Source organism: Scyliorhinus canicula, chromosome 3 (genome assembly GCF_902713615.1).
Source record: "Scyliorhinus canicula chromosome 3, sScyCan1.1, whole genome shotgun sequence".
NCBI classification, from domain to species: domain Eukaryota; kingdom Metazoa; phylum Chordata; class Chondrichthyes; order Carcharhiniformes; family Scyliorhinidae; genus Scyliorhinus; species Scyliorhinus canicula.
In genome coordinates this window covers 105256364-105284230 of record NC_052148.1, presented here as the reverse complement: position 1 = coordinate 105284230, position 27867 = coordinate 105256364, and the positions used below count along the sequence as shown (strand labels likewise).

At 43.8% G+C, this 27867-nt stretch overlaps 1 protein-coding gene across 1 annotated transcript in view; it reads left to right on the top strand.

Annotated features, from left to right (window-relative positions):
• adamts6 (ADAM metallopeptidase with thrombospondin type 1 motif, 6) overlaps positions 1-27867 on the top strand; it is a 429889-nt gene that overhangs the window by 233011 nt on the left and 169011 nt on the right. Inside the window, exon 10 of the mRNA XM_038791039.1 lies at positions 2348-2494. Within this exon, the coding sequence (XP_038646967.1) occupies positions 2348-2494 (147 nt within the window). The remainder of the gene's footprint in view (positions 1-2347; positions 2495-27867) is intronic.

Below are 27867 nucleotides of genomic sequence, written 5' to 3'. Positions count from 1 at the left end.
GGACTGTCCGTTCCAGAAGCCTGAAATGCGTCTGGATGGCAGATAGTCCCGAGGGTCGGCCTGCACTCCGACCGCCCTCCCCCTCGGGAGTTCCTACCTCCACCTGATGTACCGGGTCAGCTGTGTGATGCACCAATGTCTCAGCAGCCTTTTCATTAAAGTGCTCAACTGAGTTGAGTGTCTCTGGGATGGTGGAGCGTGTTGGAGACAGATGTGACGGGAAATCCATGTCATCCTCGGAATCGCGCTCTGGGGCATCCCGAGTCTCAGGTCGAGGACTCCCGTCCAGCTGCTTTCCTCGTCACTGCTCATCTCTCGGGAGGGGTGGGAGGGAGGCGTCTCTGGCACTGGCTGGGGGCGGGGGACACCCACCCCATCACCAGCAGGTCCTGCAAGACGTAAGACAAGACACATGATTAGACCGGGGGGGGGGGGATGGTGATGCTGATAGTGGTGTGGGGGTGAGGGTGGTGTGGGGGTGTGGGTGGTGTGGGGGCGGGTGGGGGTGACACACATGTCATGGGGAACTGCAACTCAACAGGGTCTCACTTTCTCGCCCGCGGCCTCCCTTTCATCCAGGCCAGCAACCACATCCAGGGCCCTCTGCTCTTCCACGGCAAGGCGCCCCAGGTCCCCCTCTAGTTTTCTCCTACTCCCGGCAGCTATGAGCAGCCTTCCCATTGGGGTGGGAACAGGAAATGGCAGTCCAAGGCATGCAGCCCAGGGGCTGGGTATCTGGTGGCTTCAGTAGCCAGGGCACCTGGCCATGGCGGCCAGTATGGGTACCGGCATGTGGCTCAGCGTGGGGGTCCGGCCGCCCTCCATGTGGGGGGGTGGGGATTGGGTTACGGTTGTATGGGACTGCGGTTGGTGCCAGGGGCACAGTTTGCCTACTCACCCTGGCCGCCCTGCGGAGGTCGTGCAGTTGTTTTAGGCACTGTTAGCCAGTCCAGACGGTGTTAACCATGGCGCTGACCGCCCCTGCCACCTATGTCCAGACACGATGAACGACGGCCTCTGGCCAGAGTGCAGCATCAACCGCCTCTCCACCACTGTGTCCAGAAGGTCTCCAGCTCGGCGGCTGCGAAACATGGAAGCGCTCTTCTCACTGCCATCTTGTTGGCTGGGATGGTGTGTGAGGACAGTGAAGTGTGTATATACGGCTGCAGCTTGTCAGCCTCCTGAGTATTAATCTTGGACCTGGTGAATCCGGCACCGTTTTGCATTAGAATCGATTGTGTTCCTCGTGGCGCCGGTGCTAGCCCCTCAACAATAACTGAATCAGTCCTGGTATAGCGCCAGTTTTGCTGTCGTTGAGGTCCATCGGGGGAGGGCCTTCAGGTGACTCGCTGAGGCCGTCACAATGGCGTGCGGCGCGCGACACGATGACGCCATATCGGAGGGGGCGGAGTATGCAAAACCTGCGGCAAACAGGCGCTGCCCCAATCTTGGCGTCAAAAGGGATTCTCTGCCCGATCGGCGATTGTGAAGTTGGCGTCGGGGAACGGTGAATCCCGCCCTGTCTCAGGAATGGAGAATCCCGCCGCCGAGGGAGCACTCCATCTCCAACTATCAAAAGGAAGGATTGTTTTTAATGGTCTGAATGAACGGGACAGGGCAGGAGCAACACCTGCTGCAGGTCCAGTCAACGAATTTCTCAGTTACATATTTAAGAAACCCAGCCATTAATTTATGTGGCCATCCGGGTACCTTTGGAATTTAACAGATTTGTGCAAGCTGTCTGATGCTACATTTGGACGCAATGCACCCCATTACATTTGAAAACAAGCCTAATTATACCAATTTCTAATCTTTGACATTATGCCAATGAACATTTTTCTTCCAGATGCCTCAGCTGTATAGAGAATGCTGCATTTGAAATTCTCAGGTTGGGTTGGAGGCATTAAAATAGCCGTCACATACTTTTACAAAAATGTTGCATGTGAAAGACATAAGTAACATTTTGTCTACATATACTGTTTCATTTGTTTTGTTCCTTATTCATGAAATGAGGCATTTTTCTGCAAGTTATTAGATATCATTTATGTATCTTAGAGCTTATGCTCTCGCTACCTGAAGTTGAGAAAGTCTGTTGAACACCGCACCCACTGAGTTCTTCAGTATGAAAGAAGGCTGGAATAGAAAATGTTTTGAGAATAAATGTACACCAACGCTCTTGATCAAGAGGAATCATTTCTCTGAGCACATACGGGGGTGTTGAAAACCTCCCTGTGCTGAGACTGATGCTGTGTGTCAAGACACTCGTTGCTTTGAAAGTGAGATGGTGGCCGTGATAGATAGTTGTCTGGCTGCACACTCAGCTAACACAGTACTTCTTTCTCGACAGTTTCGGCATGAACCATGATGGAATTGGAAACTCCTGTGGGACGAAAGGTCACGAAGCTGCAAAGCTCATGGCAGCTCATATTACTGCCAACACCAATCCATTCTCCTGGTCTACGTGCAGCAGAGATTATATCACCAGCTTTTTGGAGTAAGTGCCCAGTAGCACAGCAGATTAGATTACCCAATTTATTAAAAAAAGTAACCACTATTTGTTGCCATGAATAAATATACAATTAATTGATATAATTGGGCCTGCAGCTCAATGAAAGTTTCATGTGGAAATGTAACTGATCATATTTAGATTTTGCTGAATGCAATGGATAAGCACCTTTGATTATAAAGTAAATGCTCTCGTTGACATTTGCTCATTCAAGGGCAAAGTAAGCACAGATTTGCAAGAGTGAAAACCAGCTGATGGATTTTTAATTTTTCTCCTTTTAGTTTTTCCTTCTTTTCTTGCATTAGCCTTTCCAATTAAAGATTGTGATATCAAGCCATTAGAAAAGTGGTTATTTGTCCCCATGTTGAGAAAATGTGTCCGCAGGAGTTTGAGCTGTTCTGCTCATGTTGGTTTTGATTCATCCTTTGCATTGCGACCATGTCTAAAAGGAACTAATTAATTGGTTCTGGGGCTCGGAAGAGATCGTGGGATGTGTTCAATGCACTTTATCTCTCTCTCTCTCCCTTTTAAAACTCCATTTGTGTTGTTCATTCTATCTGCTGCTGTGCATTTGGTGGAAGATAAGTGACATGAAGCTCATTTTTGGTCATTTTGCTAATTAATCATTGACAGCAGGACATTTGCAAAAGAATTCTGTCTATCCAAGACAAATTGACTCTCGGATTGGTTTTGATCAATGGAGAAAGTACAGATTGTCAAATTGTCAAACCAATAAAAAGGCTCCAGAATGTTCCTTTCCATTATCAGACAGCAGGAGCCTGAGCAGCGATGAGTTATAACGGCCTGCACTGTACTGCTGACATGTGGAACTGATATTCCACCCTGTACAAATAATAGCTTACTGATCCTGTGGGGGTTTCATGTGATTTGGAAACAAAGTGGGGGGGGGGGGGGAATCACTGAAGCTTCTTACCCAGAAACCAGTGTGCTTTTGCGAAATGCTCAGATCTGTCTTTTACATTTGTCCCCCTGCTCAAGTACGTTCTTTTTCTCAATGGAAAAGCCTACAGAATGCTAGAGACCTGTCCTCAATAAAAGAAACAGCTGTGTGTAATCCCTACAGGCAGGGGCAGTGTATAATATTTTTTTACGGAACTGACCATTTGGCCCAAAACGTACCCAGTCTTCTACAAGTCTGAACACTACCAGCGTTGTATTTAAATGTTTTCAGCAAAGAGGGGAACAGGATATTAGTCAAGATGGGGTTTATTTCTCAACGCACAAAGATTGTCTACCTGTCCACTTGCAAAAGGAAGCCATTGTTTTATATTCAATGTTTCTGAGGCTTGATCAGAACATGTAAATGTCAGGAACATTGCAGAATCGGTTTTATGTCTGGCATGTTTAGTCAAAAGATTCACCCTTATTACACATTCAGAGTGAGCTCACAAGATGCAGACGGACAGTGATTTACGTGGCTGATTGAAAGTAAGATGATGTGATAATCTTGCAAGTGCTTAGAGGATATTAGAATTTAGTGCAGGTGTTTAGAGGAAATTTGATGCTGCTTCAGGTGTTGAGAGGATGCGAGATAATACCACAACTTTGGATAGGATGTTTCACCGTGCAACAGGTGTTTATTGGATGTGAGATACTGCTGCAGGTGTTTGGAGGATGTTGGATACTGCGTCAGGTCTTCAGAGGATGTTGATTACTGCTGCAGCTATTTAGAGGATGTTAGATATTGCTGCAATTGTTTTGAGGATGTTAGATACTGCTGCAGATGTTTAGAGGATGTTTGATACAGAGGCAGGTGTTTCGAGGTTGTACGACACTGTTCCAGGTGTTTAGAGGATATTTGTTACTGGTGAAGGTGTTTCAAGGATATTTGATATTGCTGCAGGTGTTTAGAGCAAGTTAGATACTGTTGCAGGTGTTTAGAGGATATTTGATACTGCTTTAGGTGTTTAGAGGATATTTGATACTGCTTTAGGTGTTTAGAGGATCATTGATACTGCTGCAGATGTTTAGAGGAGGTTTGATACTGCTGCAGGTGTTTAGGGGATATTTGATACTGCTTTAGGTGTTTAGAGGATCATTGATACTGCTGCAGGTGTTTAGAGGATAGTTGATACTGCTGCAGGTGTTTAGAGGATGGTTGATACTGCTGCAGGTGTTCAGAGGATGTTTGATACTGATGCAGGTGTTTAGAGGATATTGGATACTGCTGCAGGTGTTTAGACGATGATTGATACTGCTGCAGGTGTTTAGGGGATATTTGATACTGCTGCAGGTGTTTGGAGGATGTTTGATACTGATGCAGGTGATTAGAGGAAATGTGTTACTGCTGCCGGTGTTTAGAGGATGTTTGATACTGCTGCAGATGTTTAGAGAATGTTTGATATTGCTGCAGATGTTTAGAGGATATTTGATACTGCTGCAGATGTTTAGAGGAGGTTTGATACTGTTCCAGGTGTTTGGAGGATATTTGATACTGCTGCAGGTGTTTAGAGGATGTTTGATACTGCTGCAGGTTTTTAGAGGATGTTATGATACTGGTGCAGGTGTTTAGAGGAAATGTGTTACTGCTGCCGGTGTTTATTAGATATTAGATACTGCTGGAAGTGTTTAGTGGATGTATGTACTGCTGCAGGTGTTTAGAGGATGTTTGATACTGCAGCAGATGTTTAGAGGATATTTGATACTGCTGCAGGTGTTTAGAGGATATTTGATACTGCTGCAGGTGTTTAGAGGATATTTGATACTGCTGCAGGTGTTTAGAGGATGTTTAATACAGTTTCAGGTGTTTAGAGGATATTTGATACTGCAGCAGATGTTTAGAGGATATTTGATACTGCTGCAGGTGTTTAGAGGATGTTTGATACTGCAGCAGATGTTTAGAGGATATTTGATACTGCTGCAGGTGTTTAGAGGATATTTGATACTGCTGCAGATGTTTAGAGGATGTTTGATATTGCTGCAGATGTTTCGAGGATGTTGAATACTGTTCCAGGTGTGTGGAGGATATTTGATACTGCTGCAGGTGTTTAGAGGATATTTGATACTGCTGCAGATGTTTAGAGGAACATTGAATACTGTTCCAGGTGTTTAGAGGATATTTATTTACTGCTGCAGGTGTTTAGAGGATATTTGATACTACTGCAGATGTTTAGAGGGTGTTTGATACTGCTGCAGGTGTTTAGAGGATGTTGGATACTGATGCAGGTGTTTAGAGGAAATGTGTTACTGCTGCAGGTGTTTAGAGGATGTTTGATACTGCTGCAGATGTTTAGAGGATATTTGATAATGCTGCAGATGTTTAGAGGATATTTGATACTGCTGCAGATGTTTAGAGGAGGTTTGATACTGCAGCCGATGTTTAGAGGATATTTGATAGTGCTGCAGGTGTTTAGAGGATGTTTGATACTGCTTCAGGTGTTTAGAGGATGTTTGATACTGTTCCAGATGTTTAGAGGCTATTTATTTACTGCTGCAGGTGTTTAGAGGATGTTTGATACTGCTGCAGGTGTTTAGAGGATGTTTAATACAGTTTCAGGTGTTTAGAGGATATTTGATACTGCTGCGGATGTTTAGAGGATGTTTGATACTGTTCCAGATGTTTAAAGGATATTTGATACTGCTGCAGGTGTTTGGAGGATATTTGATATTGCTGCAGATGTTTAGATGATGTTTGATACTGTTCCAGGTGTTTCGAGGATATTTGATACTGCTGCAGATGTTTAGAGGATGTTTGATATTGTTGCAGGTGTTTAGAGGATATTTATTTACTGCTGCACGTGTTTAGAGGATGTTTGATACTGTTCCAGATGATTAGAGGATATTTGATACTGCTGCAGGTGTTTAGAGGATATTTGATACTGCTGCAGGTGTTTGGAGGATGTTTGATACTGATGCAGGTGATTAGAGGAAATGTGTTACTGCTGCCGGTGTTTAGAGGATGTTTGATACTGTTCCAGGTGTTTGGAGGATATTTGATACTGCTGCAGGTGTTTAGAGGAGGTTTGATACTGTTCCAGGTGTTTGGAGGATATTTGATACTGCTGCAGGTGTTTAGAGGATGTCTGATACTGCTGCAGGTTTTTAGAGGATGTTATGATACTGGTGCAGGTGTTTAGAGGAAATGTGTTACTGCTGCCGGTGTTTATTAGATATTAGATACTGCTGGAAGTGTTTAGTGGATGTATGTACTGCTGCAGGTGTTTAAAGGATGTTTGATACTGCAGCAGATGTTTAGAGGATATTTGATACTGCTGCAGGTGTTTAGAGGATATTTGATACTGCTGCAGATGTTTAGAGGGTGTTTGATACTGCTGCAGGTGTTTAGACGATGTTTGATACTGCTGCAGGTGTTTAGAGGATGTTTGATACTGATGCAGGTGTTTAGAGGAAATGTGTTACTGCTGCAGGTGTTTAGAGGATGTTTGATACTGCTGCAGATGTTTAGAGAATGTTTGATACTGCTGCAGGTGTTTAGAGGATATTTGATACTGCTTCAGATGTTTAGAGGGTGTTTGATACTGCTGCAGGTGTTTAGACGATGTTTGATACTGCTGCAGGTGTTTAGAGGATTTTTGATACTGCTGCAGATGTTTAGAGAATGTTTGATACTGCTGCAGACGTTTAGAGGATAGTTGATACTGCTGCAGATGTTTAGGGGATATTTGATACTGCTGCAGATGTTTAGAGGATGTTTGATACAGTTTCAGGTGTTTAGAGGATGTTTAATACAGTTTCAGGTGTTTAGAGGATATTTGATACTGCAGCCGATGTTTAGAGGATATTTAATACTGCTGCATGTGTTTAGAGGATGTTTGATACTGCTGCAGGTGTTTAGAGGATGTTTGATACTGTTCCAGATGTTTAGAGGCTATTTGATACTGCTGCATGTGTTTGGAGGATGTTTGGTATTGTTGCAGGTGTTTAGAGGATGTTTGATACTGCTGCAGATGTTTCGAGGATGTTTGATACGGTTCCAGATGTTTAGAGGGTATTTTATACTGCTGCAGGTGTTTAGAGGATGCTTGACACTGTTCCAGGTGTTTCGAGGATATTTGATACTGCTGCAGGTGTTTAGAGGATGTTAGATACTGCTGCAGGTGTTTAGAGGATGTTTGATACTGTTCCAGGTGTTTCGAGGATATTTGATACTGCTGCAGATGTTTAGAGGATGTTTGGTATTGTTGCAGGTGTTTAGAGGATATTTATTTACTGCTGCAGGTGTTTAGAGGATGTTTGATACTGCTGCAGAAGTTTAGAGGATGTTTGATACTGTTCCAGGAGTTTCGAGGATATTTGATACTGCAGCAGGTGTTTACAGAATATTTGATACTGCTGCAGGTGTTTAGAGGACATTTGATACTGCTGCGGATGTTTAGAGGATGTTTGATACTGTTCCAGATGTTTAAAGGATATTTGATACTGCTGCAGGTGTTTGGAGGATATTTGATATTACTGCAGATGTTTAGAGGATGTTTGATACTGTTCCAGGTGTTTCGAGGATATTTGATACTGATGTAGATGTTTAGAGGATGTTTGGTATTGTTGCAGGTGTTTAGAGGATATTTATTTACTGCTGCACGTGTTTAGAGGATGTTTGATACAGTTCCAGATGATTAGAGGATATTTGATACTGCTGCAGATGTTTAGAGGAGGTTTGATACTGCTGCAGGTGTTTAGGGGATATTTGATACTGCTTTAGGTGTTTAGAGGATCATTGATACTGCTGCAGGTGTTTAGAGGATAGTTGATACTGCTGCAGGTGTTTAGAGGATATTGGATACTGCTGCAGGTGTTTAGAGGATATTGGATACTGCTGCAGGTGTTTAGACGATGATTGATACTGCTGCAGGTGTTTAGGGGATATTTGATACGGCTGCAGGTGTTTGGAGGATGTTTGATACTGATGCAGGTGATTAGAGGAAATGTGTTACTGCTGCCGGTGTTTAGAGGATGTTTGATACTGCTGCAGATGTTTAGAGAATGTTTGATATTGCTGCAGATGTTTAGAGGATATTTGATACTGCTGCAGACGTTTAGAGGAGGTTTGATACTGTTCCAGGTGTTTGGAGGATATTTGATACTGCTGCAGGTGTTTAGAGGATGTTTGATACTGCTGCAGGTTTTTAGAGGATGTTATGATACTGGTGCAGGTGTTTAGAGGAAATGTGTTACTGCTGCCGGTGTTTATTAGATATTAGATACTGCTGGAAGTGTTTAGTGGATGTATGTACTGCTGCAGGTGTTTAGAGGATGTTTGATACAGCAGATGTTTAGAGGATATTTGATACTGCTGCAGATGTTTAGAGGATGTTTGATATTGCTGCAGGTGTTTAGAGGATATTTGATACTGCTGCAGGTGTTTAGAGGATATTTGATACTGCAGCAGATGTTTAGAGGATATTTGATACTGCTGCAGGTGTTTAGAAGATATTTGATACTGCTGCAGATGTTTAGAGGATGTTTGATATTGCTGCAGATGTTTCGAGGATGTTGAATACTGTTCCAGGTGTGTGGAGGATATTTGATACTGCTGCAGATGTTTAGAGGATGTTGAATACTGTTCCAGGTGTTTAGAGGATATTTATTTACTGCTGCAGGTGTTTAGAGGATATTTGATACTGTTCCAGATGTTTAAAGGATATTTGATACTGCTGCAGGTGTTTGGAGGATATTTGATATTACTGCAGATGTTTAGAGGATGTTTGATACTGTTCCAGGTGTTTCGAGGATATTTGATACTGATGTAGATGTTTAGAGGATGTTTGGTATTGTTGCAGGTGTTTAGAGGATATTTATTTACTGCTGCACGTGTTTAGAGGATGTTTGATACAGTTCCAGATGATTAGAGGATATTTGATACTGCTGCAGATGTTTAGAGGAGGTTTGATACTGCTGCAGGTGTTTAGGGGATATTTGATACTGCTTTAGGTGTTTAGAGGATCATTGATACTGCTGCAGGTGTTTAGAGGATAGTTGATACTGCTGCAGGTGTTTAGAGGATATTGGATACTGCTGCAGGTGTTTAGAGGATATTGGATACTGCTGCAGGTGTTTAGATGATGATTGATACTGCTGCAGGTGTTTAGGGGATATTTGATACGGCTGCAGGTGTTTGGAGGATGTTTGATACTGATGCAGGTGATTAGAGGAAATGTGTTACTGCTGCCGGTGTTTAGAGGATGTTTGATACTGCTGCAGATGTTTAGAGAATGTTTGATATTGCTGCAGATGTTTAGAGGATATTTGATACTGCTGCAGACGTTTAGAGGAGGTTTGATACTGTTCCAGGTGTTTGGAGGATATTTGATACTGCTGCAGGTGTTTAGAGGATGTTTGATACTGCTGCAGGTTTTTAGAGGATGTTATGATACTGGTGCAGGTGTTTAGAGGAAATGTGTTACTGCTGCCGGTGTTTATTAGATATTAGATACTGCTGGAAGTGTTTAGTGGATGTATGTACTGCTGCAGGTGTTTAGAGGATGTTTGATACAGCAGATGTTTAGAGGATATTTGATACTGCTGCAGATGTTTAGAGGATGTTTGATATTGCTGCAGGTGTTTAGAGGATATTTGATACTGCTGCAGGTGTTTAGAGGATATTTGATACTGCAGCAGATGTTTAGAGGATATTTGATACTGCTGCAGGTGTTTAGAAGATATTTGATACTGCTGCAGATGTTTAGAGGATGTTTGATATTGCTGCAGATGTTTCGAGGATGTTGAATACTGTTCCAGGTGTGTGGAGGATATTTGATACTGCTGCAGATGTTTAGAGGATGTTGAATACTGTTCCAGGTGTTTAGAGGATATTTATTTACTGCTGCAGGTGTTTAGAGGATATTTGATACTGCTGCAGATGTTTAGAGGGTGTTTGATACTGCTGCAGGTGTTTAGAGGATGTTGGATACTGATGCAGGTGTTTAGAGGAAATGTGTTACTGCTGCAGATGTTTAGAGGATGTTTGATATTGTTGCAGGTGTTTAGAGGATATTTATTTACTGCTGCACGTGTTTAGAGGATGTTTGATACTGTTCCAGATGATTAGAGGATATTTGATACTGCTGCAGGTGTTTAGAGGATATTTGATACTGCTGCAGGTGTTTAGAGGATGTTTGATATTGTTGCAGGTGTTTAGAGGATATTTATTTACTGCTGCACGTGTTTAGAGGATGTTTGATACTGCTGCAGGTGTTTAGAGGAGGTTTGATACTGTTCCAGGTGTTTGGAGGATATTTGATACTGCTGCAGGTGTTTAGAGGATGTCTGATACTGCTGCAGGTTTTTAGAGGATGTTATGATACTGGTGCAGGTGTTTAGAGGAAATGTGTTACTGCTGCCGGTGATTATTAGATATTAGATACTGCTGGAAGTGTTTAGTGGATGTATGTACTGCTGCAGGTGTTTAAAGGATGTTTGATACTGCAGCAGGTGTTTAGAGGATATTTGATACTGCTGCAGGTGTTTAGAGGATATTTGATACTGCTGCAGATGTTTAGAGGATGTTTGATACTGCTGCAGGTGTTTAGAGGATGTTTGATAGTGCTGCAGATGTTTAGAGGATGTTGAATACTGTTCCAGGTGTTTAGAGGATATGTATTTACTGCTGCAGGTGTTTAGAGGATATTTGATACTGCTGCAGATGTTTAGAGGGTGTTTGATACTGCTGCAGGTGTTTAGACGATGTTTGATACTGCTGCAGGTGTTTAGAGGATGTTTGATACTGATGCAGGTGTTTAGAGGAAATGTGTTACTGCTGCAGGTGTTTAGAGGATGTTTGATACTGCTGCAGATGTTTAGAGAATGTTTGATACTGCTGCAGGTGTTTAGAGGATATTTGATACTGCTGCAGATGTTTAGAGGGTGTTTGATACTGCTGCAGGTGTTTAGACGATGTTTGATACTGCTGCAGGTGTTTAGAGGATTTTTGATACTGCTGCAGATGTTTAGAGAATGTTTGATACTGCTGCAGATGTTTAGAGGATAGTTGATACTGCTGCAGATGTTTAGGGGATATTTGATACTGCTGCAGATGTTTAGAGGATGTTTGATACAGTTTCAGGTGTTTAGAGGATGTTTAATACAGTTTCAGGTGTTTAGAGGATATTTGATACTGCAGCCGATGTTTAGAGGATATTTAATACTGCTGCATGTGTTTAGAGGATGTTTGATACTGCTGCAGGTGTTTAGAGGATGTTTGATACTGTTCCAGATGTTTAGAGGCTATTTGATACTGCTGCATGTGTTTGGAGGATGTTTGGTATTGTTGCAGGTGTTTAGAGGATGTTTGATACTGCTGCAGATGTTTCGAGGATGTTTGATACGGTTCCAGATGTTTAGAGGGTATTTTATACTGCTGCAGGTGTTTAGAGGATGTTTGACACTGTTCCAGGTGTTTCGAGGATATTTGATACTGCTGCAGGTGTTTAGAGGATGTTAGATACTGCTGCAGGTGTTTAGAGGATGTTTGATACTGTTCCAGGTGTTTTGAGGATATTTGATACTGCTGCAGATGTTTAGAGGATGTTTGGTATTGTTGCAGGTGTTTAGAGGATATTTATTTACTGCTGCAGGTGTTTAGAGGATGTTTGATACTGCTGCAGAAGTTTAGAGGATGTTTGATACTGTTCCAGGAGTTTCGAGGATATTTGATACTGCAGCAGGTGTTTACAGAATATTTGATACTGCTGCAGGTGTTTAGAGGACATTTGATACTGCTGCGGATGTTTAGAGGATGTTTGATACTGTTCCAGATGTTTAAAGGATATTTGATACTGCTGCAGGTGTTTGGAGGATATTTGATATTACTGCAGATGTTTAGAGGATGTTTGATACTGTTCCAGGTGTTTCGAGGATATTTGATACTGATGTAGATGTTTAGAGGATGTTTGATATTGTTGCAGGTGTTTAGAGGATATTTATTTACTGCTGCACGTGTTTAGAGGATGTTTGATACTGTTCCAGATTATTAGAGGATATTTGATACTGCTGCAGATGTTTAGAGGAGGTTTGATACTGCTGCAGGTGTTTAGGGGATATTTGATACTGCTTTAGGTGTTTAGAGGATCATTGATACTGCTGCAGGTGTTTAGAGGATAGTTGATACTGCTGCAGGTGTTTAGAGGATATTGGATACTGCTGCGGTTGTTTAGAGGATATTGGATACTGCTGCAGGTGTTTAGACGATGATTGATACTGCTGCAGGTGTTTAGGGGATATTTGATACTGCTGCAGGTGTTTGGAGGATGTTTGATACTGCTGCAGGTGTTTGGAGGATGTTTGATACTGATGCAGGTGATTAGAGGAAATGTGTTACTGCTGCCGGTGTTTAGAGGATGTTTGATACTGCTGCAGATGTTTAGAGAATGTTTGATATTGCTGCAGATATTTAGAGGATGTTTGATACTGTTCCAGGTGTTTTGAGGATATTTGATACTGCTGCAGATGTTTAGAGGATGTTTGGTATTGTTGCAGGTGTTTAGAGGATATTTATTTACTGCTGCAGGTGTTTAGAGGATGTTTGATACTGCTGCAGAAGTTTAGAGGATGTTTGATACTGTTCCAGGAGTTTCGAGGATATTTGATACTGCAGCAGGTGTTTACAGAATATTTGATACTGCTGCAGGTGTTTAGAGGACATTTGATACTGCTGCGGATGTTTAGAGGATGTTTGATACTGTTCCAGATGTTTAAAGGATATTTGATACTGCTGCAGGTGTTTGGAGGATATTTGATATTACTGCAGATGTTTAGAGGATGTTTGATACTGTTCCAGGTGTTTCGAGGATATTTGATACTGATGTAGATGTTTAGAGGATGTTTGGTATTGTTGCAGGTGTTTAGAGGATATTTATTTACTGCTGCACGTGTTTAGAGGATGTTTGATACTGTTCCAGATTATTAGAGGATATTTGATACTGCTGCAGATGTTTAGAGGAGGTTTGATACTGCTGCAGATGTTTAGAGGATGTTTGATACAGTTTCAGGTGTTTAGAGGATGTTTAATACAGTTTCAGGTGTTTAGAGGATATTTGATACTGCAGCCGATGTTTAGAGGATATTTAATACTGCTGCAGGTGTTTAGAGGATGTTTGATACTGCTGCAGGTGTTTAGAGGATGTTTGATACTGTTCCAGATGTTTAGAGGCTATTTGATACTGCTGCATGTGTTTGGAGGATGTTTGGTATTGTTGCAGGTGTTTAGAGGATGTTTGATACTGCTGCAGATGTTTCGAGGATGTTTGATACGGTTCCAGATGTTTAGAGGGTATTTTATACTGCTGCAGGTGTTTAGAGGATGTTTGACACTGTTCCAGGTGTTCCGAGGATATTTGATACTGCTGCAGGTGTTTAGAGGATGTTAGATACTGCTGCAGGTGTTTAGAGGATGTTTGATACTGTTCCAGGTGTTTCGAGGATATTTGATACTGCTGCAGATGTTTAGAGGATGTTTGGTATTGTTGCAGGTGTTTAGAGGATATTTATTTACTGCTGCAGGTGTTTAGAGGATGTTTGATACTGCTGCAGAAGTTTAGAGGATGTTTGATACTGTTCCAGGAGTTTCGAGGATATTTGATACTGCAGCAGGTGTTTAGAGAATATTTGATACTGCTGCAGGTGTTTAGAGGATATTTGATACTGCTGCGGATGTTTAGAGGATGTTTGATACTGTTCCAGATGTTTAAAGGATATTTGATACTGCTGCAGGTGTTTGGAGGATATTTGATATTACTGCAGATGTTTAGAGGATGTTTGATACTGTTCCAGGTGTTTCGAGGATATTTGATACTGATGCAGATGTTTAGAGGATGTTTGGTATTGTTGCAGGTGTTTAGAGGATATTTATTTACTGCTGCACGTGTTTAGAGGATGTTTGATACTGTTCCAGATGATTAGAGGATATTTGATACTGCTGCAGGTGTTTAGAGGATATTTGATACTGCTGCAGGTGTTTGGAGGATATTTGATATTGCTGCAGATGTTTCAAGGATGTTTGATACTGTTCCAGATGTTTAGAGGATATTTGATACTGCTGCAGGTGTTTAGAGGATATTTGACACTGCCGCAGGTGTTTAGAGGATGTTTGACACTGCTGCAGGTGTTTAGAGGATATTTGATACTGCTGCAGATGTTTAGAGGATGTTTGGTACTGTTGCAGGTGTTTAGAGGATATTTATGTACTGCTGCAGGTGTTTAGAGGATATTTGATACTGCTGCAGATGTTTAGAGGATGTTTGATACTGTTCCAGATGTTTAGAGGATATTTGATACAGCTGCAGGTGTTTAGAGGATGTTTGATACTGCAGCAGATGTTTAGAGGATATTTGATACAGCTGCAGGTGTTTAGAGGATGTGTGATACTGCAGCAGATGTTTAGAGGATATTTGATACTGCTGCAGGTGTTTAGAGGATGTTTGATACTGCAGCAGATGTTTAGAGGATATTTGATACTGCTGCGGATGTTTAGAAGATGTTTGATACTGCTGCAGATGTTTAGAGGATGTTGAATACTGTTCCAGGTGTTTAGAGGATATTTATTTACTGCTGCAGGTGTTTAGAGGATATTTGATACTGCTGCAGATGTTTGGAGGATATTTGACATTGCTGCAGATGTTTAGAGGATGTTTGATACTGTTCCAGATGTTTGGAGGATATTTGATACTGCTGCAGGTGTTTAGAGGATGTTTGATACTGTTCCATGTGTTTTGAGGATATTTGATACTGCTGCAGATGTTTAGAGGATGTTTGGTGTTGTTGCAGGTGTTTAGAGGATATTTATTTACTGCTGCAGATGTTTAAAGGATATTTGATACTGCTGCAGGTGTTTGGAGGATATTTGACATTGCTGCAGATGTTTAGAGGATGTTTGATTCTGTTCCAGATGTTTGGAGGATATTTGATACTGCTGCAGGTGTTTAGAGGATGTTTGATACTGTTCCAGGTGTTTTGAGGATATTTGATACTGCTGCAGATGTTTAGAGGGTGTTTGGTGTTGTTGCAGGTGTTTAGAGTATATTTATTTACTGCGGCACGTGTCTAGAGGACGTTTGACACTGCTGCAGGTGTTTAGAGGATGTTTGATACTGTTCCAGATGTTTGGAGGATATTTGATACTGCTGCAGGTGTTTAGAGGATGTCCGATACTGTTCCAGGTGTTTCGAGGATATTTGATACTGCTGCAGACGTTTAGAGGATGTTTGGTACTGTTGCAGGTGTTTAGAGGATATTTATTTACTGCTGCAGGTGTTTAGAGGATATTTGATACTGCTGCAGATGTTTCGAGGATGTTTGATACTGCAGCAGATGTTTAGAGGAGGTTTGATACTGCTGCAGGTGTTTAGAGGATATTTGACACTGCCGCAGGTGTTTAGAGGCTGTTTGATATTGCTGCAGGTCTTTAGTGGATGTTCAATACTGTTCCAGGTGTTTAGAGAGTATTTGGTCCTGCTGCAGGTGTTTAGAGGAAATGTGTTACTGCTGCTGGTGTTTATTCGATATTAGATACTGCTGGAAGTGTTTAGTGGATGTATACTTCTGCAGGTGTTTAGAGGATGTTTTATTCTGCAGCAGGTGTTTAGAGGATGTTTGATACTGCTGCAGGTGTTTATTGGATATTAGATACTGCTGCAGATGTTTAGAGAATGTTAGATACTGCTGCAGGTGTTTATTGGATATTAGATACTGCTGCAGATGTTTAGAGAATGTTAGATACTGCTGCAGGTGATGAGAGTGTTATGGGCCAGGGTTTAGAGAACACCAAAATATATCATGGAGTTTACCTGACCGACAACTGTTGATAGATTTTGGTTCTGAGGAGCAGAAGGGCCTATTTTCCAGGTGTTATGCAACAGGGGCCTTAAGAAGGTATAATCAAAAACATAATTTATTCTACGAATTCAGCTGAATTCAGCTAACATTTTATAACACACACAGGAAGCATTTTATCAACTACAAACATTAATACCCCACACAGCTACAGTACTCTACATTTAACCCTTAATAACTTCTCTTTACTGTTTCACTCCAGCAACAACATCCATAAATCAGACAATCCCATTTACCACAAAACAGTGGTTTGAATTCCTTCCAGAACACAGTTATTCCTTTGAAGTTATCAAGTGATCTGGAGACATGTTTTTTAACATGCAGAGAGAGAGACACTCCAAGATCCTTGTCGTCTGAATACAGCTTCCAACTGACAAAACCGAAAATAAAACACAGACCTACAAACAGTTTCCACTCAAAACAAAGGTAAAAACCAGAGGCATCGCCCAGCTCCACCCACAGAATTACATCACTGCAGCCATTAGAGAAGACAAACAGTTCTTAAAGAGACATCCCCATGACAAGAGGATGTTTGATTCTGCTCAAAGATGCTTGATACTGCTGCAGGTGTTTACAGGATGTTTGATACTGAAGCAGATGTTCAGAGGATGTTTGATAATGCTGCAGGTGTTTAGAGGATGTTTGATACTTCTGCAGGTGTTTAGAGGATGTTTGATACTGCTGCAGGTGCTCAGAGGATATTTGATACTGATGCAGATGTTCAGAGGATGTTTGATACTGCAGCAGGTGTTTAGAGGATGTTTGATACTGTTCCAGATGTTTAGAGGATATTTGATACTGCTGCAGGTGTTTAGAGGATGTTTGATACTGTTCCAGGTGTTTAGAGGATATTTGATACTGCTGCAGATGTTTAGAGAATATTTGATACTGCTGCAGGTGTTTAGAGGATGTTTGATACTGTTCCAGGTGTTTAGAGGATATTTGATACTGCTGCATATGTTTAGAGGATGTTTGATACTGAAGCAGATGTTCAGAGGATGTTTAATACTGCTGCAGGTGTTTAGAGGGTGTTTGATATGGCTGCAGGTGTTTAGAGGATGTTTGATACTGATGGAGGTGTTTGGAGTATCATGGGAGTGTCCCTTTAAGAAATGTTATTGTCTTCGTACATTCCTCAGTGATGTCATTGTGTGGGTGGAGCTCGGCTGTGGTTCTGAGTTTTACTTTCGTTTTGAGTCTGGACTGGTTTGAACTACGCAGGGTGAAGGAAGTGTTTCTCTATCTTCATTTTTTAAGAGCTGTTTCCTGACTACTTGGTAACTTAAAAGAGATAATTGCTTTCTGGAAGGAATTCAAGCCTGCTGGATTGATAAGGGGAAACGAGTATCAATAACAAGTCTTATACCAGTGAGAATGCCGTGTCAAAAGGGGGCGGGATTCTGTGATCCTGAGGCTAAGTGTTCACGCCATTGGAAACGCCGCCGCATTCCTCGATGGCGTCAACACGGCCTCAGGATCAGCAATTCTGGCCCCTACAGGGGGCCAGCATGACACTGGAGCGGTTCATGCCACTCCAGCTGCTGATCCCAGCGTCAACTGGGCGCCGTGGGATCCACGCATGCGCTGTGGCACCGGCGCTAACATGCGCATGCACAGTGGCTCCCTTCTTCGCACCGGCCCCGACGCAACATGGTGCAGGACTACGGGGGCCGTGCAAAAGAAGGAAGGCCCCCAGCCAGAGAGTCCGGGCCGCTGATCGGTGGATCCTGATCACGGGCCAGGCCGCTCTGTGGAGAATCACGTGCTGCCGTCGGGACGGCGTGGCGCGATTTGCGCTGGTCACGGGGATTCTCCGGCCCGGCCCCGGGCTGAGAGAATCGCGCCTGGGGTTTCTGGTTTTACTTGAATTATGTTATGGAATTGGAACAGTTAAGGGGGAATTTCATTAAGTGTTGCACATAGATTGCTGTGGCTGTGTGGGGTCTTTACGTTTGTAGTTGATAAAGATTCATACTGCATGTGTTTGTACAAATGTTAGTTAAATTCGGAGAATAAAGCTTGTTTTTGATTTAAAACGCCTTAGAAGTCTGTTGAATATCACCTGAAAGGCAGGCTCTTGTGCTCATCATAACCAAAACCAATAAACAATTATCGGCTAGGTGAAGTCCATAATATACTTTGGTGTTTTCTAAACCCTGGCACATAACAAGAGGATGTTAGATAATGCTACTGGTGTTTAGAGAATGTTTTATACTGCTGCAGGTGTTCAGAGGATATTGGCTACTGCAGCAAGTGGTTAGAAGATGTTTGATACTGCTGCAGGTGATGAGAGGATGTTTGATACTGGTGCACATGTTTAGAGGACATTTGATACTGCTGAGGTGTTGAGAGGATGTTTGATACTGCTGCAGGTGTTTCAAGGATGTTTGATACTGCTGCAGAAGTTAAGAAGATGTTACATACTGCAGCGGGTGTTTATTGGATGTTAGATACTGCAGCGGGTGTTTATTGGATGTTAGATACTGCAGCGGGTGTTTATTGGATGTTCGATACTCCTGCAGATGTTTAGAGGATGTTTGACACTGCAGCGGGTGTTTATTGGATGTTCAATACTGCTGCAGGTGTTTTGAGGATGTTTGGTACTGCTGCAGGTGTTTAGAGGATGTTTGGTATTGCAACAGGTGTTTAGACGATGTTTGATTCAGCTGAAGATGATTATTGTCCTGTGTAGTGAGACAGGATTGATTCATGATCTCATAGTTAGGGATCCTCTCGGAAGGAGCGATCACGATATGGTGGAATTTAAAATACAGATGGAGGGTGAGAAGGTAAAATTAAATACTCGTGTTTTGTGCTTAAACAAAGGAGATTACAATGGGATGATAGAAGAGCTATCTAAGGTAGACTGGGAGCAAAGACTTTATGGTGGAACAGTTGAGGAACAATGGAGAACCTTCCAAGCGATTTTTCACAGTGCTGAGCAAAGGTTTATACCAACAAAAAGGAAGGACGGTAGAAAGAGGGCAAATCGACCGTGGATATGTAAGGAAATAAGGGAGAGTATCAAATTGAAGGAAAAAGCATACAAAGTGGCAAAGATTAGTGGGAGACTAGAGGACTGGGAAATCTTTAGGGGGCAACAGAAAACTACTAAAAAAGCTTTAAAGAATATAGATTATGAGAGTAAACTTGCTCAGAATATAAAAACAGACACTAAATGTTTCTACAAATATATAAAACAAAAAATAGTGGCTAAGGTAAATAGAGGCCATCTGGATCCTTTAGAGGATGAGAAGGGAGATTTAATAATGGGAGATGAGGAAATGGCTGAGGAACTGAACACAGTGGAAGACACAAATAACATGCCAGTGACTGATAGAAATGAGGCTATGATAGGTGAGGACCTTGAGAGGATTTTTATCACTTAGGAGGTAATGATGGGCAAGCTAATGGGGCTATAGGTAGACAAGTCTCCTGGCCCTGATGGAATGCATCCCAGAGTACTAAAAGAGATGGCTAGGGAAATTGCAAATGCACTAGTGATAATTTACCAAAATTCACTAGACTCTGGCGTGGTCCCAGCGGATTGGAAATTAGCAAACGTGACACCACTGTTTAAAAAAGGAGGTAGGCAGAGAGCGGGTAATTATAGGCCAGTGAGCTTAACTTCGGTAGTAGGGAAGATGCTGGAATCTGTCATCAAGGAAGAAATAGCGAGGCATCTGGATAGAAATTGTCCCATTGGGCAGACGCAGCATGGATTCATAAAGAGCAGGTCGTGCCTAACTAATTAAGTGGAATTTTTTGAGGACATTACCACTGCAGTAGAATACGGGGAGCCAATGGATGTGGTATATCTGGATTTCCAGAAAGCCTTTGACAAGGTGCCACACAAAAGGTTGCTGCATAAGATAAAGATGCATGGCATTAAGGGTAAAGTAGTAGCATGGATAGAGGATTGGTTAATTAATAGAAAGCAAAGAGTAGGGATTAATGGGTGTTTCTCTGGTTGGCAATCAGTAGCTAGTGGTGTCCCTCAGGGATCAGTGTTGGGCCCACAATTGTTCACAATTTACATAGATGATTTGGAGTTGGGGACCAAGGGCAATGTGTCCAAGTTTGCAGACGACACTAAGATGAGTGGTTAGTGAAAAGTGCAGAGGATACTGGAGGTCTGCAGAGGGATTTGGATAGGTTAAGTGAATGGGCTAGGGTCTGGCAGATGGAATACAATGTTGACAAATGTGAGGTTATCCATTTTTGTAGGAATAACAGCAAACAGGATTATTATTTAAATGATAAAATATTAAAACATGCTGCTGTGCAGAGTGATCTGGCTGTGCTAGTGCATGAGTCGCAAAAAGTTGGTTTCCAGGTGCAACAGGTGATTAAGAAGGCAAATGGAGTATTGTCCTTCATTGCTAGAGGGATGGAGTTTAAGACTAGGGAGGTTATGCTGCAATTGTATAAGGTGTTAGTGAGGCCACACCTGGAGTATTGTGTTCAGTTTTGGTCTCCTTACTTGAGAAAGGACGTACTGGCACTGGAGGGTGTGCAGAGGAGATTCACTGGGTTAATCCCAGAGTTAAAGGGGTTGGATTGCGAGGAGAGGTTGAGTAGACTGGGACTGTACCCGTTGGAATTTAGAAGGATGAGGGGGGGGATCTTATATATATATAAAATTATGAAGGGAATAGATAGGATAGATGCGGGCAGGTTGTTTCCACAGGCGGGTGAAAGCAGAACTAGGGGGCATAGCCTCAAAATAAGGAGAAGTAGATTTAAGACTGAGTTTGGGAGGAACTTCTTCACCCAAAGGGTTGTGAATCTTTGGAATTCCTTGCCCAGTGAAGCAGTAGAGGCTCCTTCATTAAACGTTTTTAAGATAAAGATAGTTTTTTGAAGAATAAAGGGATTAAGGTCTTGTGGTGTTCGGGCCGGAAAGTGGAGCTGAGTCCACAAAAGATCAGGCATAATCTCATTGAATGGCGGAGCAGGCTCGAGGGGCCAGATGGCCTACTCCTGCTCCTAGTTCTTATGTTCTTATGTTCTTATTGGATGTTTGATACTGCTGCAGGTGTTTAGAGGATGTTTGATACTGTTGCAGGTATTTATTGATATTTGATGCTGCTGCAGGTGTTCAGAGGATGATTGATACTGCAGCAGGTGTTTATAGAATCATCGAATCAGTGAATTTATAGTGCAGAAGGAGGCCATTCAGCCCCACGGGTCTGCACCGGCTCTTTGAAATAGCACTCTATTTAAGCCCACACATCCACACTTCCCCCAAACCCAGCAACCCCACCTAACTTTGGGCAATTTAGCATGGCCAATCCACCTAACCTGCACATCTTTTGACTGTGGGAGGAAACCGGAGCTCCCAGAGGAAACCCACGCAGACATGGGGAGAAAGTGCAGACTCCGCATAGACAGTGACCCAAGCCGGGAATCGAACCTGGGACCCTGGAACTGTGAAGCAACTGTGCTAACCACTGTAGATGTCAGATTCTGCTGCAGGTTTTTAGAGGGTATTAGATACTGCTGCAATTGCTTAGAGGATGTTTGTGACTCCAAAGGAGTTTAGAGGTTGTTTGATTCTGTTGCAGGTGTTTATGGATATTTGACACTGCTCTAGATGTTTAGAGGATATTGGTTGATGCTACTGGTGTTTAGAGGATGTCAGATACTGCTGCAGGTCCTTAACGGTGGTTAGATACTGCTCCTCGTGTTTAGAGGATGTTAGATACTGCTGCAAGTGTTTAGAGGATGTTTGATACTGTCACAGATGTTTTTAGGATATTTGATACTGCTGCAGGTGTTTAAAGGATGTCAGATACTGCTCCTAATGTTTGGAGGATGTTTGATACTGCTACAAGTATTTAGAGCATATTTGACACTCCTGTGGGTACTTAGAGGATATTTGATACTGCTGCGGGTGCTTAGAGGATGTTTGATACTGCTGCAGGTATTTCAAGGATGTTTTCGTACTGTTTGAGACTTTTGCACGTGTTTTGTGAATGGTAGATATTGCTGCAGGTGTTTGGAGGAGGTTTGATACTGCTGCAGGTGTTTAGAGGATATTTGACACTGCTGCAGTTGATTAGAGCAGTGTTTTGCCAAGTGTTTTTTCCGGGGACCCATTTTTACCAACCGGCCGACCTTTGCAACCCACACCGGTCGACCTTCGCAGCCCACGCTGGCTGGCCTTCGCGACCCACCATTTTCTCTTATCTTGTTTACTGCTGACAAAATGGAGAAATCACAATCACACCCAAAGCACGTGATGTCGACGTTCAGGGGGCGTGACCTGCTCTCTGTTTCCCTTCAGGCAGGAAGATAACATAGGATTTTAAAAACAATCTTCTGGGTCTCCGATTGCGCAAATTTGTGGGCAACAGCCACAGCAGCCTTCTTTAAACAATGTCGGCTGCGAGTGGCCTTCAAAAAGGCTGCGACCAACCCGCGGGTCGTGACCCCAACTTTGAAAATGCCTGGTTTAGAGAACATTTGACACTATTGCTGGTGTTTAGAGGATATTTGCTACTGCTACTGATGTTTGGGGCTGTTTAATACTGCTGCAGATGTTCAGAGGATGTTTGATACTGCAGCAGGTGTTTAGAGGTTGTTTGATACTGTTCCAGATGTTTAGAGGATGTTTGATACTGCTGCAGGTGTTTGAAGAATGTTTGAAATTGCTGCAGGTGTTTGAAGAATGTTTGAAATTGCTGCAGGTGTTTGGAGGATAGTGGATACTGGTGCAGGTGTTTAGAGGATGTTAGATACTGCTGCAGGTGTTTGGAGGATAGTGGATACTGCTGCAGATGTTTGGAGGATAGTGGATACTGGTGCAGGTGTTTAGAGGATGTTAGATACTGCTGCAGGTGTTTGGAGGATAGTGGATACTGCTGCAGGTGTTTAGAGGATATTTGAAACTGCTGCAGGTGTTTGGAGTGCAGCATATTTTCATATGGATGTGCATTTTTTGTGCAAATATTGTTTTCTAATGTATCCTTGAACTTAAGTGGCGGGATTCTCAGGGGGCGGCGTGAATCCCGACCCGCCGCTCCGACGCCGGCTGCCGTATTCTCCAGCGCCGGTTTCGGGCAGTGGAGGGGTTTATGCCATGCCGTTCTGGGGCCATTGGCAGCGGCCTCCCCCCCGCCCCCGGCAATTCTCCGGGCCCCGATGGGCCGAGCGGCGTCAGTTCCTGGCCACTCCCACCGGCGTGAAATGGACATGGTCCCACACGGCGGGATCTGGCTGGTAGGCCGTCTAGTGGAGTCCTCGGGGGTCACGGGTGGATCCAGTCGCCGGGAGGGGGTCCCCCACGGTGGCCTGGCCCGCGATTGAGGCCCACCGATCTGCGGGTGGGCCTGTACCGTGGGGGCATTCCTTCTTTCCACGCAGGCCTCTGTAGGGCTCCGCCATGGCCGGTGCGGAGAAGAAACCCCAGCCGGCCGGTCTGCACATTCGCGGAACCATGTCGGTGGTTTTGCGCATGCGCCAACACGTGCCGGCCCTTCGCCGCCGGTTGGCGCGGCGCCAACCCCTCCCGTGCCGGCCTAGCCCCCAGAAGTGCGGAGGATTCCATAACTTCAGGTTGACCCGATGCCGGAGTGGTTCGTGCCATTCTTGGGGCCAGCATCGGGCCATCCTGCCAATTGCGGGAGAAACCTGCCCAGGTTTCTCACTTTGGGAACTGCAAGTTTGGCTGACTCCTCAATCATAGTTATGTTGGAAATGAAACCTGGGACTATTGGCGTCTGCGCCTATACTTTGGGCAAAAGGTCTTCATGCCTGGGAAAACATGGCACTCTTCAATTCTAGATCAACCAATGGATCTGGTTAAAAAAGCTGAAACATTTGTAGATGTGACAATATCAGCCATTCTTTATTGTCAAGTATCTGGAAAGTATAATTTACTTATTTTGTGAGATGTGGGTATCATTGGCAATGTCAGCATCAATCAGCATCTCTCTGAAGAGGCACAATTAACAGCTGCTGAACTGGTCTATGGATTCTTCAGGCTATTGGCAATATGAATAATCTGCAGGGAATGAACTCAGAAGTTTATCCTGATTCTGGATTGGTCTTTCAAAGTTGCCTGTCCATAGGCACAATTGAACGGATTTGTCGCGCCCGACATGGTGATGCGACACGGCCCTTCAATCTTGTCAGAGGCCTCTCGCGCGATTTGCAATGCTCAGAACGCCTCAAAAGAGATCTCACGAGACGTGAGCTAGATCTCGCTCTCATTGGGAGAGATCCAGGTTTACGTATTTAAGTGAGGCATTGGGCTTTTTTGAATGTGTCGATGTCCGATTCTCCCGCGGCCCGGGAATGAACACCCGCGCCTGGGAGACCTTGCCATGGTGCCGTTTAGCACAGGTCGAGGGGTAACCGTTGGTGGGGCGTCTCCCAGACCATTGGAGGCCCCCAGGTGCTCGGGCTCTGGGCAGAGTGGTTCCCTGGCACTGCCGCTCCCACCAGTCACCTTGGCAATATCAGCTGGGCACCCTGGCACTGCCCCTATGGCACTGCCAGGCTGGCACAGGCACTGCCAGGGTGCCCGGCTGCCAGGTTGCCCCTGCCAGGGGTCAGGCCTGTGGGTGCGCTGCCCTTATGAGGTGAGGTGAGTGGGGCTCGTCGACACCCTAAGAAGTACATTGGGTCGTTGGGAGGGTCCAGAGGCCGTGGTGGGGAGTACAAGGTGGAGGTGTGTGGGCTGTCAGAGATTGGGGCGGCTTTCAAAATAGCACCCCGATCTCTTCCTGCACTGACAAGCTCAGCTCATCAGTGCAGGAAGTGAGGTAACTGCGGCCTTGGCAAGATGTTCTCAAGAGTCCCATCAGTTAGCGGGGTCGTTCTCGGCACTGATAAACACCCTTCTATGTGTGTCCAAAACCGGACTGTTTTTGGGCCTTAAATTGCCATATTTTGGGGGGTGGGGGATCTCTTAGCTCTTCTGTTAATTGTAATGTGTTCAGCCTGTGTAGGCAAATCCTTTTAACTTGTTTGTTTGGTTCAGACACACCTGAATCAAGAAACCATGGGTGGGTTTCTCCATCCCGTCACGCCACATTTCTGGTTCAGCTTGCCGGAGTTTCCGTTATGCCGGCTGGTCAGTGGGGATTCCCATTGTGGGGAAACCACCAAGCCGTCAGGAAACGCCTGGGAGCCGGCAAAACGGAGAATCCCACCGGCAGAGAATCCACCTCACATAGTTATGTGCATTGTTTGCGTATTTTGAATTCAGAAAGTACGACCACTACATTCTAATTGAAACTGGGACATTTTGTAGACATTCTGACAATATCACTTGATCTTCCTTCTGCTGCGATACTGGAGCTAAGTGTCGCTGTCGTCACTTTTGCATGCGTTTTTGAAGCTCCGCCCATAAAGACAAGTTGCGAGAGGAATCCACCACAGAGTAATGGAGTTATTGCTTTGCATTCAATTTATTTTTCAGCAACTCCTGATGCCACCCTTTATAATCGCAACCTTCACTGGCCCAATTTGTATGGGTTTTTTTTCACTCACGCTGCGCCACTCACAGAATTGACAACCCATGCCCTGCAATCTCACCAACTCTGTTTACAACAACTCTTTATTTGAGCACGTGTTCGACCCTGTTTTTCCAAAGCTTTTCTTCACAACCAAGATGCTGCATTTTCAACATGTTCCAATGCTAATATGACTTTATTGTGGTCTGACCAAAACAAGGATCTTCTCATAGTATATGGCACGAACAAACACTGTTCACCATGTCATATGTATAATTAATCTTTTTCCATTCTTGCTATCAAGGCAGCAGAGTAGCACAGTGGTTAGCACTGGTGCTTCACATCTCCAGGGTCTCAGGTTCGATTCCCGGCTTGGGTCATTGTCTGTGCGGAGTCAGCACGTTCTCCCCGTGTCTGCGTGGGGTTCCTCCGGGTGCTCCGGTTTCCTCCCACAAGTCCTGAAAGACGTGCTGTTAGGTAATTTGGACATTCTGAATTCTCCCTCAGTGTACCCGAACTGGAATGTGGCAACTGGGGGCTTTTCATAGTAACTTCATTGCAGTGTTAATGTAAGTCTACTTGTGACAATAAAGATTCTTATTATTATCATGTTGTGGATTTTATTAAAGATGTCTATTAGCTGCCACCATTGTGATTCAGAAGGAACCACCACTGGTCACTGTCTTGTTCTTATAATGATATCCATTCTTGAGCTTATTTGCCCTATTAGACACAAGATACCAGTCACTCATAAGGGATTGGGTAAACACATTGTAGTTTCATTTATTAAGACTAAACATATGTGAAGTCATTGTTTGAAGCTTGGAGTATTCGGTGCTTTTGCTCAACTGCTTCAAGTAAAAGTTAAATTAAAACTGGAACACACAATATCTATATAATTTTCCTTTTCTTCTTAATTTAGAGTACCTAATTCTCTTTTTTTCCAATTAAGGGGTGATGCGACCATCAATTCACTCAAGACACGAGTGGAAGTAAACTGTGGTTTGAGTGAATTGATGGTCGCATCAATTTAATCGACTTACAACTGAGCCTGCCTGCGACCAGAAGAACTGAGGGCAGGCTCACAAGACCGCAGCACTTTATACTTCCGGTAGTGGGAGGAGCCATGGGCGGAGCCAAGGGTGGAGCCCTGTACAAGCTCCTCATCTCCCCCTGTGGGCAGAGCCGCGCAACGGCTCACAGATGGAGCCCACAGGAACACAGTGATACACAGTGTGAATTATACGCATTATGCATTCACCACAAGGGGCAATTTAGCATGGCCAATCTACCTACTCTGCACATCTTTGCGTTGTGGGGGTGAGACCCATGCAAACACGGGGTGAATGTGCAAACTCCACATGCACAGTGACCCAGGGCCGGGATCGAACCCGGGTCCTCGGTGCCGTGAGGCAGCAGTGCTAACTACTGTGCCACCGTGCCGCCCCATCATTTTCCTTCTAACAGTGTATCAATGCACATATTCATCCTTTTAAAGGCATAGTACAATACCTTTCATCCTGTACCACTTAAAAAATGGTAAGGAAACCCCGCACAGGAAGTCAGAGCATTCATTTTCTATTGGCTTGGCAAACAGTCCTGGATTCCGCAACTTGGAGTCAGATACCCTGTCGGACTCTGAGGGAGCAACAATGACGAACCTTGGGAAACACGTCAAGTAGCTTTTAAGGACCCTCTTGTTCTTCTCAACTCTGCTGAAAGGGAAATGGCTCATTTGCAGGACGTTTCTCAGGGGTGTTGAAGATAACCATTTGCTGCTTGGTCTGACAACAACAAGCTCAAAAAAGCTTCTGAAAGCTAGTTAAATCCAGGGAATGTCCTAATTTATGGATGTGTGTCACTTTAGCAACTTATTTGGCACGCAGTTTATCTTTAATAGATGTAGTTAATTCCAGGGGCCCTCCATTCTCAGGAGTGCCTCTGCAGTGTGCAGGTGGCCCTGGCACATGACTGCCTGTGAGGCGGAAGCCCTGTCCTGGGCCTCGGCCAGCGCCTGTACAGAATGCCCCAGGCCTTTGGCATGCTAATCCAAGGCATGAACCCGTCGCCCCCAATGCCTCCACCGCGGATGTC